At 42.5% G+C, this 16,569-nt stretch overlaps 1 protein-coding gene across 7 annotated transcripts in view; it reads right to left on the bottom strand.

Moving 5' to 3' along the window:
• Positions 1–1,182: 1,182 nt before the first annotated feature.
• Positions 1,183–16,569, bottom strand: part of PPP4R1 (protein phosphatase 4 regulatory subunit 1) — a 76,082-nt gene continuing 60,695 nt past the window's right edge. For all 7 annotated transcript variants that reach the window (XM_046671341.1, XM_046671344.1, XM_046671343.1 and 4 more), the window contains 9 exons: positions 15,443–15,615; positions 14,039–14,134; positions 12,276–12,461; positions 10,438–10,599; positions 7,185–7,285; positions 4,335–4,455; positions 4,103–4,237; positions 3,255–3,396; positions 1,183–2,348 (listed from right to left, as the gene is read on the bottom strand). In XM_046671341.1, the coding sequence (XP_046527297.1) occupies positions 2,185–2,348; positions 3,255–3,396; positions 4,103–4,237; positions 4,335–4,455; positions 7,185–7,285; positions 10,438–10,599; positions 12,276–12,461; positions 14,039–14,134; positions 15,443–15,615 (1,280 nt within the window). In that variant the 3' untranslated portion in view covers positions 1,183–2,184. The remainder of the gene's footprint in view (positions 2,349–3,254; positions 3,397–4,102; positions 4,238–4,334; positions 4,456–7,184; positions 7,286–10,437; positions 10,600–12,275; positions 12,462–14,038; positions 14,135–15,442; positions 15,616–16,569) is intronic.

The raw sequence follows: 16,569 nt of genomic DNA, 5'->3' as shown, positions 1-16,569 counted from the left end.
ACAAGGACTGCCAAGGTCACTACCAGACAGAGCTGAAATTAAGAGGCGACGCTCCCATCTTTTTCTTATTTTGCATTTCACTGGAGATTATTCAAACTGGGACCGCCTTGGTTGAACCGTATTAAAGCTGCTGGCCAACGCAGGCGCCTTTGTGTGCACTGCTGGCAAGGTGGCTGAATTCTCAGGGAGGACCTGGAGCACTTCTCACCCAAGGGGGTCTGAGATGTTCCTCAGGAGGATGCAGGCAGCAGCAGGAGGGCTAGAGAACTGGCCAGTGCATTTTTAAGTTTACAGGTGCTCTAGCATACCCTAAATTCGAGTTCTTTATCCCAAAAAGTACTGTTATCATTGCCATGGCTTTAAACAAAAAATGCAGCTATTAGTGTATAATTCTAATGTAATTATGGAACTGAAATTTTGGGGGGCAAAGTGTATCATAATAACTTTATAGCAGAGAATATGCACCTCAAAAATTAGGCTAAATTAAATCAAGAGACAACCTCCTTCAATCTCTGCTCTGACGCTCCTTCACAGAGTCCCCCCCACCAGCCACCAGACCATCACCTTTCTATTCTCCCTGGCCCCGCCCTTACCTTACTGCCCGCCTTACACCTTATCCACGGTCTTACTGATTCACCTGTCCCAGTGGAATCTGTTCGCGCTTATGTTCCCAGTGCACAAATATCTGGGTTATGATGCAAGAACAAGACACCAATGGCTGACTTGTAATAGTTTGTACTGGAAGCAGCCTATATATTCCCAAATCCACACGCCAAGGTTCAAGCAGGGCTACTCCGCGTACTGCAACTAGGAGTCCCCGCTAGCTGAGTAAAGACAACCGGAATGCACAGAGGCACCAAGCACCGAGGCCGAGGCCTTTCAACCTGGCTCTAAGCACAATCACCTTTGATGCACAGCCCTTCGCGAAAGCACTTTCACATCTGACTGCAAAACCACCCTGTGAGACAAGGCAGCCTGTACTTGTTCCCATTTCATAGAGGCGACTGAGCTGAGCCGCTCTCCTGTGAACAAAGAGCTCCGGACAGGCGCTGGCCCCTGCTCGCCCTCTGGCAGCTGCAGGAGGATGCTCGAGGAGCCTGGAGCCAGGACGCCCCTCCCGTCAGCCAAGAGCAGGGACTGCGCAGGGGCCACATGCAGATTGGGAAGAAATTACTAAACCAGTTAAAAGACAAATATTTTAATCTAGTTTTCCCATTTTATACTAAATCATTAATACAGGTCACAAATTGCATTTATTCGCAGACATCTAGAAAACAATCAAAAGTGTATATATCTCTCTATATAGATCTTATTAATAAATTTTATTTGGACAAGAGAACTTGTGCCACAACAGTTTTAAACAGCATGATGAAAGACTGCAACACTCCCAAGAGTGGTCAGACACGTACAATATGTGAAGAAAAAGCTGCACCTCCGAGCCGAGCATGATCAAGTTAAAAACACCTGACATACAGGATACGTGCTAAGAAATTCCTTCAGGTCATGACCAGCATGAGAACAAATCAGGACGCAGATACTCAGCAAACGTTCTGTAAATGTGTACAGCAATATGCTGCATTTAAGAGTTAAAATCAGATTCTACTTTAGTGTTAGCATCAAGCCCTTAGGAGAAATCCAAAAAAATTCTCCTTTCCCATTTACACACATCGAAAACTATTCACACTTAGGGCCGAACCGGGCAGCTGGCCGCAGAACCCAACAGGTCCTTGCCTGCACGGAAACAGTGAGGGTAACACTGAAGGTCTCTTTCACATCCTGGCTCACAGCTGCCTTCTGGCTATAATTCCATCTATCAGTCGTTAAATAAAACCAGCAGAAAGCAATGCAGGTCTCTGGGAATCTCATCCCTTCCATAAGAAAAATGCTCTGTCAATTCAAGTTTCATTCAGTCAGGAAGACGGAAGGATTTAAGGCTTCGGTGACAATTATAATCCTCTGAGAAATTATTTTCCCTTAAAGTCAAGATAAGATAATAGTGTTTACTGTACTTTCTCTTGACTCATAAAACCCCTGGTATCAGGGGAGGCAGCTGGCACCTGCAATTAAGTCTGCGAGAGAGGACGGCCTCTCCCCCTCCCAAAGGCTGGCCCAAGACCACACATGCAGGGGCGCTGTGCAACCTCGGCCACCGAGGAAGCCGGACAGACACCAAGGCTCAACTCTCTAGTAGGTCGAGGAAGCTGTACTCATGGCATCTTCAGAGATTTTGGTGCTGGCAGGGTGGATGCTTGCAAAGTACTTGACGTCGCTGTCGCGATCCATCTGAAGAGCCATGATGGCCTGCTCCACGGCTTCCTGATGGCAGCTGGCAGAGGTTAAGAAACAGTCTGGAAGTGACAAGTGTCAAGTACAAACAAAATCAGTCCAAGAGTTCAGAGTTGTGTCAAGTACAAGCATACAGAGTTCTCAGTCATTATAAAAAATGATTTCCTTACGAGTATAAACACCAGCTATGTTGAATATAACTGATTTGTATTGTATGAAAAAAAATTCCCAAACCTAAGAGAATTGTAAGATTTACCCTGAATGTAGCAGACTAAATCTCACAGTATTCAACAGCAGGGAACCTAATAAATACATTAAAATTTATACCTGTTATAGCTATTAATTAGCTAGCTCAGTAAGGGGAAAAATACTTCCAAATACCAACCATACACACACTGAAAACCAGTCTTCTCTAGCCACTCCATCATAATTGCTATTAAAAAAATTTAAGTGAATTCCAAAGGAGAAAAGAGAAGCAGCATTTATCTCCTATTTTTTGAAGTCTATTACAAACTCCTTTCTGTGCTTCATCCATCAGTTTATGCATTCAAATAATATTTACTAGGAATTTTGGGGGGATTACAATAAATAAAACCAGCTGAATCTTGAGGAGCTTGTAATTTGCAGCAAAGCAAATAGTATGGGGCATTTGTCTGCTGCCTGACACTTTATGAAAAGGGGGAGGAGACACTCATGCCACCCAAACAGCAGTACAGCCCCAAACAGCAGTACAGATGTCAAGCAAGGCGTGCCAAAGGCAATACCTTTCCATAGTCTTAAGAGAATATCCAATTTGTCAGACTACTAACTTGTGAATTACAAAAACAAATTCAACTAGAAGAGCAGGGCGATAACTGAAAGTCCCTGTCCTCGTCCTTTAATTTTCTGTGTCCTCTCCATGTGCGCACTCCAGGAATAGGAAGCTCCCCCACACCAAAGACGCATCTCCCCAGAGAGGCACCACCCACCTTTTTCTAGCAGGGTTTGTCTTAACGTCTTTGCAAGGAGCACTCTAACGTTTGGAACCCTGTCATTTGCTAAGGTCAGCAAATGTGGCATCAGATGCACAGCAAACTGGTCCATGGGGAGGCACTCGTCTTCAATGACAGTCTGGGAAAAGAAACGACTGCTTCAGACTTGCCCATGTCGCCTGGGTACCACACCATAACACTAGCTCAAGAAATCTTTTAGTAACAACTTAAGCGCCATAGATTTCAGTTACTGCTTTTTAAACCAATATTCCAGGCAATGGGGACTCAACACAAAAGCGACATTAAGTCCCCACAGAGACGCATAGTTTCTAAACTGCTCCGCAGAGACCTGGGCGTTCACAGTCATGTTCATTTTCACACTTGCGCTACAGGCCAGGCCTCGAGCAACCTCTAGAGGATGGCTGCAGGGTGTTAGCTGTTTTTATTTTTTTGTGAGGAAAATTGGCCCTGAGCTAACATTCGTGCCAATCTTCCTCTATTTCACACGTGGGACGCAGCCAGAGCACAGCTTGATGAGTGTGTGCAGGTCTGCACCCGGAATCCGAACCCGTGAACTGGGGCTGCCGGAGTGGAGTGCACAAACTTAACCACTATGCCATCAAGCCAGGCCCGGGTGCCAGCTTTTAAAGAGCTAGGTGGACTGAGGGAGAGAGGATGAACTAGGCAGACGGACACCCAGCTCTGAGGGAGCAGCTGATCCTACAAAGAGCCAGAGGGCAAGTTCTGTTCCTTAAGATAAGAAAGACGGTGTTGAGAGAGGCAAGGAGTGAAAGAAACAGTTCTAGATAAAAACACGTGTCACAAATGGGTAAGTCCTCGCCTACCTGGCAGACAAAGACGAAGGCCTGCCGACCAGACCACTTGGGACATCTACCGAAGCTTTCCACGAGCTCGTTGATGAGATCCACGCCAAACGTCGGCGGGGTCGCCATGTGCAGCTTCTTCACCATCTCACTGACCTGGCAGAGGGAGCATGGAGAAGTGAGACACGGCTTCTACTCTATGATCTTATTAAAAAATGTGCTGATCTAAAATGGTAACAGCTTTAACACATACCAACTTGTAGGAAATCCAACGAACAGAAGAAACTTTATCTGCACACAGATTCAGGGCAATGGGGCGTAAATAGTCATAAACATCTCTCGGACTATATAATTCTAGAAGTAAAATCAGCTGTCTACAAAAATGAATTATAAAAATAAAAATATAATTAAAATTTAAAAATAAATAGAAATGAAAACAAGTTAATCACCTGAATGATGTGTAATACCGAATACCATCTGTGAGATGAACACGCACAGACTAGTGATTGACCTGGTCTCTCATGCAAAGAATTACCTCCAGTCTCTGTGTATCTGGAAATGCACTTAAACATTATACAAGTTCAAGTCTCTCTTCCCCTCAGAATGTAAGGAAAACAAATGCTGTGGAATGGCATCCACAGGGACTGAGACAGAGCAAAGTACTTCCTAGTATGTTCAGCTGGAACATGGAACACATTTTTTCCACAGTAACTGTTCTGAAAGTGCTGAGAAAATTCCATCTACAAATTGGTTATCTAAATAAGAAAGTTCTAGCAGTTTTAGGTAGCCTGGAGTGTATCTGTCAAGGCTATGAGCAGCTTCTAAGGGAATGCTCCATTTACCAGGGATAACTAAGAGGTTAAGAGGTCCTCCAGCAACTGTTCCGACGACACCTGAGGAGATAGGAAGACTAAGAGATCCACCAGGCTCACCTGAGTACAAGCAACAATGCCCCTGAAGAAATAACTTGGATATGAATGAGACCTTTGCTTTTCAGATTTTATGGTTAACATTATTCACACCTGTAATCAGCAGGAAGTGAACTATACACATGAATATAATAATGTAGCAACAACAAATGCACCTGCATATATACACAAACATAAATCCTCAAGGAGAGAGGCACACTTATCAACTCTATTTTCTGACACTGTGAACTTTCTCACCGGCCTCCCCTGGGTGCACACGAGAAAGCCTGGGACCAGAAAAGCAAAGTGGAGAAAGGCCCCTTGGCAGGCAGTAAGTGACTGCCACATGTTGGGGGACAAATGTGAAACCCCACGCATTCCCCTGGGCCCTTCTCGCATACAAAGCAAAAGCCGTAAACTGCTGGTGCAGGGCAGCAGAGCCTGTCCACCCACGGACACAGGCAAGGACATACTGCAACTGGGGACAGAGAAGAAGCTATCCCGGGGTGGGAGGGGAGCAGCAAACCTTCTTGAGCTGAGACCCTACACGGATACCAAGCAGAAGTCTGCTCTGCTGGGGAGGGGCAGGAAACCTGTGCCCACACTGACCATACAAGACAGAGACTAGATGCCACAGGGAGGCGGCGGGGATTCCGAGAAAGCCCAGGCACATAGGGCCTCCCAAAGACAGACGCACACTCAGAATTCCAGAGATTCTCCCCTCTCTCAGGGAGAGGGTAGGCTACGGCTAGGGGAGAAGGACGAGAGCCACCTGCTTTGCAGGGTACAGGAGCAGCTGAAAGCTGAGGGTGGAATACTGACGCACGAAGGGCCCACGAGCACCCTAGCTCCCACCCTCAGCAAAAGGCAAGAGCAGCCCGCAGCTGGACGAATTAACGCTCACAGTGCACACAACGTAACCGCAGTGACCCAAGCCAGCTTGCTCCTGACTAGACGGACTCAGCCCTCCACGCGAACGGCAGAAGCAACATGTCCACTTCTAGTCAGAAGCCAGGAAGCTGGAACTCAATGGAGTGACATCTTTAACATACTACAAGAAACACTGTCAGCCCCAAATTCTATACGCAGCAAAGATACCTTTTAAAAATGCAGGTTTGGTCTAGAATCCAGAATATATAAGGAATTCTTACAATTCAACAACCCAATTTAAGACAAACAACCCAATTAAAAAATGGGCAATGGACTTGAGTAGACATTTCCCTAGAGAACATACATAAACGGTCCTCAAGCACATGCAAAGGTGCCAACATCACAGTCATCAAGGAAATGCTAATCAAGACCACAATGAGATGCTACTTCACACCCACTATAATAATGGCTATAAGTGAAAAAAGGGAAAATGGAAAGTATTGGGGAAGATGCAGAGAAACTGGAACCCTTATAAATTGCTGGGAGGAATGTAAAATGGTGCAGGTATTGTGGAAAATGGATCGGCAGTTCCTCAACAAGTTAAACACAGAATTACCAGATGACCCAACAAATCTACCTCAAAAGAATTGAAAATATGTGTTCAAAAAAAACTTGTATGTGAATGTTCACAGCAGCACTATTCACATCAGCCAAAAGGCAGAAACAACCTAAATGTCCATCGATGGATAAATGGATTTTAGAAAGTGGTAGATTCATGGTGGAGTATTAATTATACAAAGTAATAATGTTCTGATACATGGTACAACATGAACGAATCTTGAAAACATGCTAAGTGAAGGAGCCAGACACAAAAGGTGACATGTTACATAATTCCATTTATACAAAATGTCTACAACAGGCAATCCACAAGGACAGGAAGGAGATCAGTGGTTGCCAGGGACAGAGAGGGACGAGGAGTGACTGCCCAAGGGCATGGGGCTTCCTTTGGGACGATGAAATGCTCTAGAAGTAGCTAATGCCAATGGCTGCCCAACACTGTGAATGGGCTAAATGTCACCTATGGCAAATTTGGTTATATGTATTTAACCACGGTTAAAAAAAAACCCGAAGGTGAAACAGACCAAAAAAAAACCAAACAAAACAAAAAATTCACTCCCGGCAAGACCAGCATGACAAGAAATGTTAAAGGAACAGGATACTAGAGAGAAACTCAGATCCACACAAAGTACTGAACAGACGCAGCCCCGGGACTGATGAATGCATACATACCCCTCCACACGGTCTAACACACGGTGAGAACTTACTCAGCCAGCTCAGCTCGAAAGCGCCAATTTCTACTATTATCCGTCACCAAAAACTCCTGAAGTTGATAAAGATATTCTCTTCTTTTGTCAATATGAAGGAGCTGAAGTAACAAAATAAAAATATTCACTAGAACAAGGTATAGACATTACTTCTTTTACTAGACTGCTTAGAAACGACTATACATAATATGGTTAGCTCTTCCGAAGGATAACCATTTTAAGAATTGGTATTAAGTTCATCTCCCCCTGATGATCCCATTTACCTTCAAGAGTCATTATCCTCTTTTGACATATTTACTTCTGGAGCCAGTGAGGGCCCTCTGCCACCCTCTCCAGTGCCTCGGGCACAGCCTTACTATAGCACCCACCCACTCTGCTCATCTCGTTACCAGGAACTCCTTGAACACAGTCATTATGCTCAATAAATAATTTGTTGAGTGAAAAAAAAAAGAAATTTATCCCAATAATTGCTCTATAAATATTTAAAAGCAGGTTTATAGTCAACAAGGGGGAAGATCCTAACATTTGATATGAACAGAAGCAAATAAACATTAACTGTGTGAATAGGTAAGAATCATACAGAAAAAAAAGCCTCAGTTTTAACTTAGTACTGTAATCACACACCTTCAGGGGGTGTGCTCTACAGACAGAAAGTGCTGAAGGAAATCTTGAACATTACTTAGTTGACTTGATGTTGGAATTATTATTGGTGAACTAATTCTGAAACTATTTCATGTATGTTGTAGAACTGAGCAAATGACTAAACATATTAATGTTGTTAAGAACAGAGTTTTTACCGTGAGAAAAAATATGAGGTGAAGAAAAGAGAGGAATTGCTATTGGATTAGAAGTAGGGATATCAATATGGATTAAATAATTTTAAAAAACTCAAAAAACAAAAATCCTGGCTCCTCGGCCGAGTGGTTGAGATGACACGCTCCGCTTCGGTGGCCCAGGGTTTTGCTGGTTCGGATCCTGGGCGCGGACATGGCACCACTCACCAGGCCATGCTGAGGTGGCATCCCACATGCCACAACTAGAAGGACCCACAACTAACAACATACCACTATGTACCAGGGGGCTTTGGGGAGAAAAAGGGAAGAAGAAAATCTTTAAAAAAATCCCCCTCCCCAGCTCCTGTCTTCCCTGAAAAGGCCTAAAAAAAATTACCCCCAGGAGAAATGTGCACATCTAGTGCCTGGATCTTGGCTTCTAAACACCATTCATCACTAAAAAAGACCAGGGCTCCTTGAGAAATAGCTGATTCCAGGCTGGGGCTGAGAAAGGAGAAGGTGGGCCTGAAGGTAAGGATGTGCTTTAAAATGAGGGGACAAATCAAAATGACACAGGAGGCAGCCGTAATGGCTCCCATTAGCCAAATTTGATGTTTAAAACAAAAAAACAGAAATGGATTACATTACACTGAATAAAAAAATAATTATAGAGTACACACTGATACTAAAAAAACTTCCAAAAAGGGGGAGGGAGAGAAGGGAAAGGTTATCTTTACATAAGAATGCCAGCTAGTAGGGCCGGCCCGGTGGCGCAGTGGTTAAGTGCGCGCGTTCCGCTTCTCAGCAGCTGGGGGTTAGCCAGTTCAGATCCCGGGTGCGGACACGGCACCACTTGGCAAAAGCCATGCTGTGGTAGGCGTCCCACATATAAGGTGGAGGAAGATGGGCATGGATGTTAGCTCAGGGCCAGGCTTCCTCAGCAAAAAGAGGAGGATTGGCAGCAATTAGCTCAGGGCTAATATTCCTCCCTCCACCCCCCCCGCCCCCCACCAAAAGAATGCCAACTAATAAATACAAGGAGGAACCGTAAAACAGAAAATCAGTATTTGACAATGAACACAGAAACAACTGATTCAGGCAAGAACCCAGTATAGATGCACAGATGCAAAAGCCTTGGGTGAAAGACTCGTGCAGGAAAGATGCTCAAGGAGTTTGAAAGCATCACCCCACCAAGTGGTTATTAATTACAAAGGTGAAAGGTAGTTTACAATGGAGAAAGTGAGCCAAAACTACCACAACCAAGCGACCAGACGCAGCACCACTGGTGATGAGAAGGCAGCATCAGTGACCCCTGGTGTGATGCACTCAGAACAACAACTACGTAGATGGTACTGTTCCTGCAAAGAAAACCTGTTCAACCTGTGTCTAGCTGTGCAACAACATGCAGACAATTTCAAACTGAGGGTGTTCTGCGAAACAACTGGTTTGGCCTCTTCAAAAATGCCAACGACATTAAAGACAAAAAGTCAGGGAAACTGTTCTCAATTTAAGAAGACTAAAGAGACATAATATTTAAATTCAATTTGCAACTCCTGATTGGACTCTGAACCGAGGGGGAAGAAGCTATAAAAGACGTTACTGGGACAATTTAGAGACATTTCAATGCGATCTGTATAAAATACAATATGGTATCAATGTTTTTTAAAAAGATTACAGTACGTCTGTACCTGAAACCTTAGCACTATGTGAGAGCCAATTTCAAGGCCAAAGTCTAAAAACAATAGTGTTCCAGGACTGAACAAGCTGCAGAGTCACGGCTGTTCACCTTAGAGATCAGAGATCCCACAGCGAAGGAGCAAGGACTGAAGGTCAATGCTCAGCCCCCGGACCACCACATAAAGCCTCCACATTCCATGTTCACGCAAAGTTTTTACATATATTTAATTTGATAATTTTGAGAAAAGGTAGAGATGTTTGTAACCATGATCTCGTATCATTTAAAAATGAAAATTAGTGTAATTATTTCTAAAGTAAAAATTACAGGGGCTGGCCTGGTGGCATAGTGGTTAAGTTTGCACATTCCACTTTGGCGGTCCAGGTTTGTGGGTTTGGATCCCGGGCACAGACTTACACACTGCTCATCAAGCCAAGCTGTGGTGGCATCCCACATACAAAATAGAGGAAGACTGGCACAGATGTTAGCTCAGGGACAATCTTCCTTAAGCAAAAAGAGGAAGGTCGGCAACTGATGTTTGCTCAGAGCCAATCTTCATCACCAAAACAAAGAAAAAAAGAAACAAACCCAAAAAAACGAAAAAAAATTACAATGACACCAGCAAAACTGATCAGAATAACACTATTTCTTTTTTTCTATTTAAAGTCATATCTCACCAGCAATTCATGACTACATTTTCTTACATAGAACATACAGAAATCCATCTTGGTGGTAGCAGAAAATCAAAATTTTAGATCTACAGGGAATTTAAGTGTGTTTTTATGTAAAAGAATTAAAAAGTTACCTTCAGAAAATCATGCAAGTGTTTAAGGACACCTATCCTGACTTCATCGAGGTCTTTTAAAAATCCATTAAAAATCGGAACCAGATCTGCAGCCGTCAGCTGGTCTCCAAGAATGACCGCCAGCTCGTGAATGGAGAAGGCCAAGGTCCTCCGCACCTTCCACTGCAGAGACGAACAGACTCAGTGAGGGAGCTGCGCACACAGCGCTCAGGGCTCTGACTTCTACAACGCATGGAGGCGATTTATATCTGAATGGTATTCATCTCAAAACATTAAATCAGAATAAAAGTAACAGTAAGCAGATTTAAAGATGCCTCCTACGTAATAAAACCTGGAGGAAGAAACGTAAATCCCTGCACAGTCTGTATCATCTCCTTTTCATTTAGGAGGAAAATAATGCTTGGAAAGCACTACGTAGCTTCCGTAGCTCTCTGAACACTGGCTGCCTGGTTTACCGATGCCCCACATCAATCAAGGCAGCCTAGTGACATCCTCACGTCACTGTTCCCCTTCCGCTTCCTGTACAGCCTATCCTGGACTAAAAAACAACAAAATTTGCTTTTAAGGAATTGGCAATTAAAGAAATGAAAAATAGGAAAATCTTTTGCAGAGAGCCCTGAAAAAGAACTCCTAAACAGAAATGGCTTGTGTTTACAGGCAAACTTTACATCAAAAACATCTTTTTCTTCATGTTGCCTTAATTTAAAAATCTTTACTTTGTTACTCGTAAGCTTAGAGCTTTGCCTGCTAAGAAGTGTTGTGAGCAAAGGTTTTATTCTTGCCCGCAAACATCAGAACCCGTTCTCGAAATAAAATTTTATACCCACGTTTGTTCTATCAAACAGATGAAGGCAGAGCCGTTCCGCTGGAGGGGAGGGCACGGGGAAGGCAGGGAGCCCTGCCATTCGGAGCCTCCCTCGTCACGAGGAGCCCTGAGAGCTCTGAGGAGTAAGACTGCAAATCCACCAATAATAGAGAAGGACTATAAGGAAACTGGGCTTTTGTGGTCCCTGCCCAGTTCCACTGCTGAAGAAGTGAGTGAACACTGGTTACCTAACCTCATAGGTCCATCAATTATGCTCTCTTAAGATTAATTTCAACTTCTAAATTGCTGAGTCAATGGCACTGATTCTTTGAAAAGCGCAGTAACTAAGACATTTAAGGGAAAATCATTCATATCTCCATATAAATTAATCTAACCAGACTGCTTTCTTAATAACTGAGAGATTAATTTTGCTGCAGGAATAGGCTTTGTGGAAGAGTGGAAAAATTCCGGTATACAGAAACCAGACCATAACAGCAGGGGAAGTTAAGTCAACAAAGCCTAGGAAAAGAACCCTCCCAAAGTCTCAGATATGCAGGCAAAATGATGTACAGTCAACACTTCACATCTGTGTTCTTCCAAGGGCTGGGGGTGGGCACAGGGCACTCAGGGCCCCAAGCCCGGCAGCGCCAGTCCGGCCACAGGACCATTAAGGTTTGAAAAAGCCCAAGAGGCGCCGATAACACTGTTTCTAGGGGGGAAACGAAACCTTATATTCTCAAGAATTAATCCATACATAAACTCTAGACAATAACACATTTGAAGTTAGGAACTTTAGGCATGTCAAATGTGATGATAATTTCTAATACTTTAGATAAAAAACAAGCCACAAAACTGTGGACCTCGAACCATGCCAAAAGAAAGCTTTGTTATTACTTTTAAACTCTTCTGCACATAATTTCCTGTAATACCAAGTACTTGCTAGAACATGAACAGAAATTCTACTAGGTTCTGAAAGGTGAAACACTGTGCCTTCCCTATGCACGTCGGTTAATTCCTCAGCGGCCTCGCTCACCTGCATGTCTGACGCCAGTGTCTCGTAGGTCTCTCTCAGGCAGTGCCAGTTCCGCCTGCCGAGCGTCAGGGCCACTCCCGGAAGGCTGTATGCGCAGTGCTTAGCAATTTCTGTGTCGACCGTCTGTGCACGAGAGGGGTCCGTCATAGACAAATACTGATCTAAGAGAGCCTGAGGAACAACATCCTGAGGAAGAGAGGCATGACAGTGACGCATTAGGAGCAGTTTAGACATAAATTAGTCTTATTTTTAAATATATGGATTTAAGATAGCATCTCAAACAGGGGAGAAAAACCAATCTCTATTTTTCAGGTATCTAGTAACTGAAAAGAGCCAAGAAAAATATGCTAAGGGAAAAATATATATAAATAAATAAGCAACTCTAGGAGAAAAATGATGACTCAGATGCTAAAAGAGACAACAGCTAAACAGAGGATTAGAACTGATTACTAAATGTAAAAGATACACTAAAGAAAAGAACAGCAGCTTTTCCTGTTGGCAAAGACCACAGAGTTTAGAGTTTGATGGAACCCGGAGAACATGGGAAACAGGCACACCCGTGCACTATTATCAACACGTATTTTTAGAAAACAACACCCACCTTTAGATGGAAATTTAGCAATTATTATAAAAATTTAAAGCGCATGTATCTCCAACCATTTGTATAAACGTGAGGGAAAAAAGAACGTATGTATAATATAGCTTGGGAAGGAGACACACAAGAAAGGTAAAACTGATTGCTTTGGGGGAAGAAAAGTGGATGGTGGAGGAAAAAAACAGAAAAAACATCACTGAATGCCTTTGGACCTTTTGAATTGTGAACTATGTAAACTTATTAGCTATTAAAAAAATAAACTAAAATTGAAATAAACTCATTCACAGAATAAGACAATCTTTATGTCTCGACTTGCAAAGCTGCCTACACGTAAGTGATAACAGCATGTTTTATGACATCATGAATACTGGTTCCATTTGTAATAAGCAGATCAAATGTAAAGAACACGTGCCATCTGACCTAGCAAACCTTCTTACAAAAACATATGGTCCCAGAAGCAAACACCGCACAGAATGATGATGAACGGAGCACCACGTGTAATATCACAGCGAAGCTAAACCCGGATGCGCACAGCGCTGGGGAAGCGCGGCGCCTCCTCAGAGCAGACAGCACACGGCGCCGGCGGCTGCTGTGCTGCTGAGGGGCAGGGAGGCCTCACGCACTCAGGGAGAGACCTCCAAGAGAACAATTCTTTAAAAAAATAGAAAAAACAGAGAGGCAAGGTACAAACGATCATATTCCAGTGATTCCAAAAGCATATTTTCCCACATTAAAAATCTCTGAAACTGCAGTTCAACTTGTCTTGATGCACTTCATAATGGCTCTGAGCTATTTTTTCATGTTTTCATCTGAAACCAAGCTGTATCATACTTCGTGGCAACTTAGGCATGGTGAAATATCTGTATGATGGGATGATCCTATTTGTCTTCCAAAGACAAAGTGGGGTACATAGGCACCCACCAAAAAATTCATGAAGAAATACAGAAGGCACGATGATCCGAGGGGACTCTGACCAAGGTGTGAGAAGTGGAACGTTTCTGCTTATATTTCACTACCCTATTATTTGAATTTTCTTATCACAACTATGATACACTGAGTCTTAATTTCTAAAAAACTTCATTATAAGAAGGACCAAATTCAGTGAGAAATGGGTTTCAAGGCAGAATTAGCAACATCTACACAAAATAAAGGACTTTTTGTCACTTACCTGTACTTTAGATCTCCTCTCGTCATCAGGACTAAAACTGCTATTGGTGCTCAAGTCCGAATCATTGTGGATATAGCGAAGGGTGGAGTCCATATTCTGTCAGGAAAAAACATTTACTTAAAGAACTGTCCTGTCTGCAGGTTTCCTTCATTTAACTATCTTATCAAATGACTTACCTTTCAAGACTACCAAAAGATACAAATTCAGATAAATTCTTCACACTTTTAAAAGTTTATAAACCTACCTAACCTCATAAGAACTTCTGCTGCCTTAAATCAAACTTGCCGATTAGGTTGCTAAACATGTGAAAATGAATTCCAGAGTGAAACTTACTAAAGAGTAAATTTAGAAGTAATTTTGAAACAGTTCAGATATCTAAAATTACCTTATTTATAAAACAGTATCTAGAAGGTGCTTTCAGTCAACTGTTTTAATAAAGGCCACAAGATGTTACATACAGTTTTTCTTCTATGTTTCTACTCTTGGCTATTTCTAATTTTACAAATATATTTTTTAACAGCCCCCAAAAAACCCCACAACAAAACACTTTCTAAAATGCAATGGTATCATAGTGCTCAAATCTCCAATGATGACAAGCGGCCACTTTCATCCTGATGCCAGTGCATTCTACAAGATTTCCAACTATACCAGATGTCACCTCTAAAAAGCAAAACAGAAATCCACTACCGTTCTAAGAACCCTCTTGCCATCCCCATGTGTACACAGCCACTCTTTCCTGAGCTTATCATTTAAGCCTCTGTGATCTGCAACCATTTGATCCTGGCAGTCAGTGGTGTATTCCTTCTCCCTGTTTATATAAACGAGGGAGAAGAAATACTGATACCAAACAATGCTGCCTTGGCGGGATGTCGTGGGAAATCAGGGGAGGATCATACAGAACAGCTCCAAGTACACAGCGAAGACAATGCTGGTGACAGTACCCACCCTCACACTCCAGAGTCCAGATATGCCACTGGCCCTCCGCAACATGGCCTCAAGTCCCGATCTTCTGCTCAGAACACTGTGTTGCTTGCTGCAGTGAAATGGTCCGATCAGAAACAAAGCACCTCTCCAAAAAGAAAAGGGAAGAGTTAATTATTCTTGATAAAGGGCTTTGTTTCCAGTAAGACTATTTCACTGCAGTAAGCTACATTATCGTTGCGGCTCCTCAACTGGTCATGTAGACAGGAACGGGATTTACTTTTCCAAGCACTGAACATGACACTTAATGTCACACAGATAGGATGTGGTGACAATTACTTTTATTTTATTTTAGATGCAAAGAGAAAATGAGCAAGAAACAGAAGGTACTAACTAGACAATGATTAGCTACAACTATTCCCTAACAAAAAGACCTCTGATTCAAACTGCTCTCACTTGATACACACTCCATGGAGCCCTTACCTCCACAGCACTGCTGGCGAAAGGCACAGAGGCATCGGGACTCCTTCTGCAGTTTGCTAGTTCACTGACGCCCAGCGCGTCCTGCGCATCACTTCTCTGTTCTGTACTGCTGGCCTCTTCAGGAGCATCCAGACTGGAAGCACGCAGTGCAGCAGACAGCACGTCCACTTGAGCTGTGGGGAAACGGCAAATGAGTGGCAGAATTACAACAAGCTGACAAGTTTTCTTCCCTTTGCATTATACATTATCAATGAAATGTATACTTTTTTGACACTGCCATCAAAAAGCTGGAAAAAAACTCTACTGTGGTGAATCATTAGTTCTCCAGGAGAAAAAGTAGAAAACTAATATGCTTTCACGAGATTAAAAATGTTTGTCTACTACTGTACATTATTCTGCGTTAGTATGAAAAGAGAAATGCTATCTAGTTTTGAAGGTGCTTCCAGTTTATTAAAAGAAGTCAATTTCAGTATAAGTTAACTATGTTTTGGTAGTGCATGAATCGAACTAACAAGGCTTACTTACTAATCTATTTTAGCAGAAGAGCAGTCACACAAACCCTGCCAACATAAAACAACGGTAATTACAAAGATTTTTGTTGCAGTTACATTTAAACATCTCATATCTTACTCTAGTTTATTTTATTCTTCTCTAATTCTTTTTGAAAATGAAATGAGTGAAATGTCTCAAACATAAAGATCCCAAATAAGCAGTGTGTTGCTTGCAGCAAGCCAAAATGACAACTTACCAAGGCGTGGTTCTTAACTCAGGCAAATAGCATTGTCTATGATTTGAGTTACTCCTTCATTATAGAAGTGATTCAAAACTAGGATTCTTCCTTCCCCCAAATAAATGAGAAATTCAGCAAAAAATATTGCTTAGCATTACTTAACAATCCAACTGGATGTTGAAAATAAAAAATTCATAAATTTTAACTTCAAATTTATTTAATACAAAGATTAGAAAGTGTGTGCCTACTCCAGTTAAAGATTATAAAAAAAGCAATCAGAGTAACTGTTTTATTAAGATAAGCGATTACTAAGCTGCAGCATTTATAAAATTCTAGTCTAAGTTCATTAGTTACCTGGCAATAGAGATATAAGAAACATACAGGATGAGGCTTTATT

This window comes from Equus quagga, chromosome 9 (assembly GCF_021613505.1).
Source record: "Equus quagga isolate Etosha38 chromosome 9, UCLA_HA_Equagga_1.0, whole genome shotgun sequence".
NCBI lineage: Eukaryota > Metazoa > Chordata > Mammalia > Perissodactyla > Equidae > Equus > Equus quagga.
Note: the sequence above shows the minus strand (reverse complement) of the source record. Positions and strands in the feature narration are given on the sequence as shown.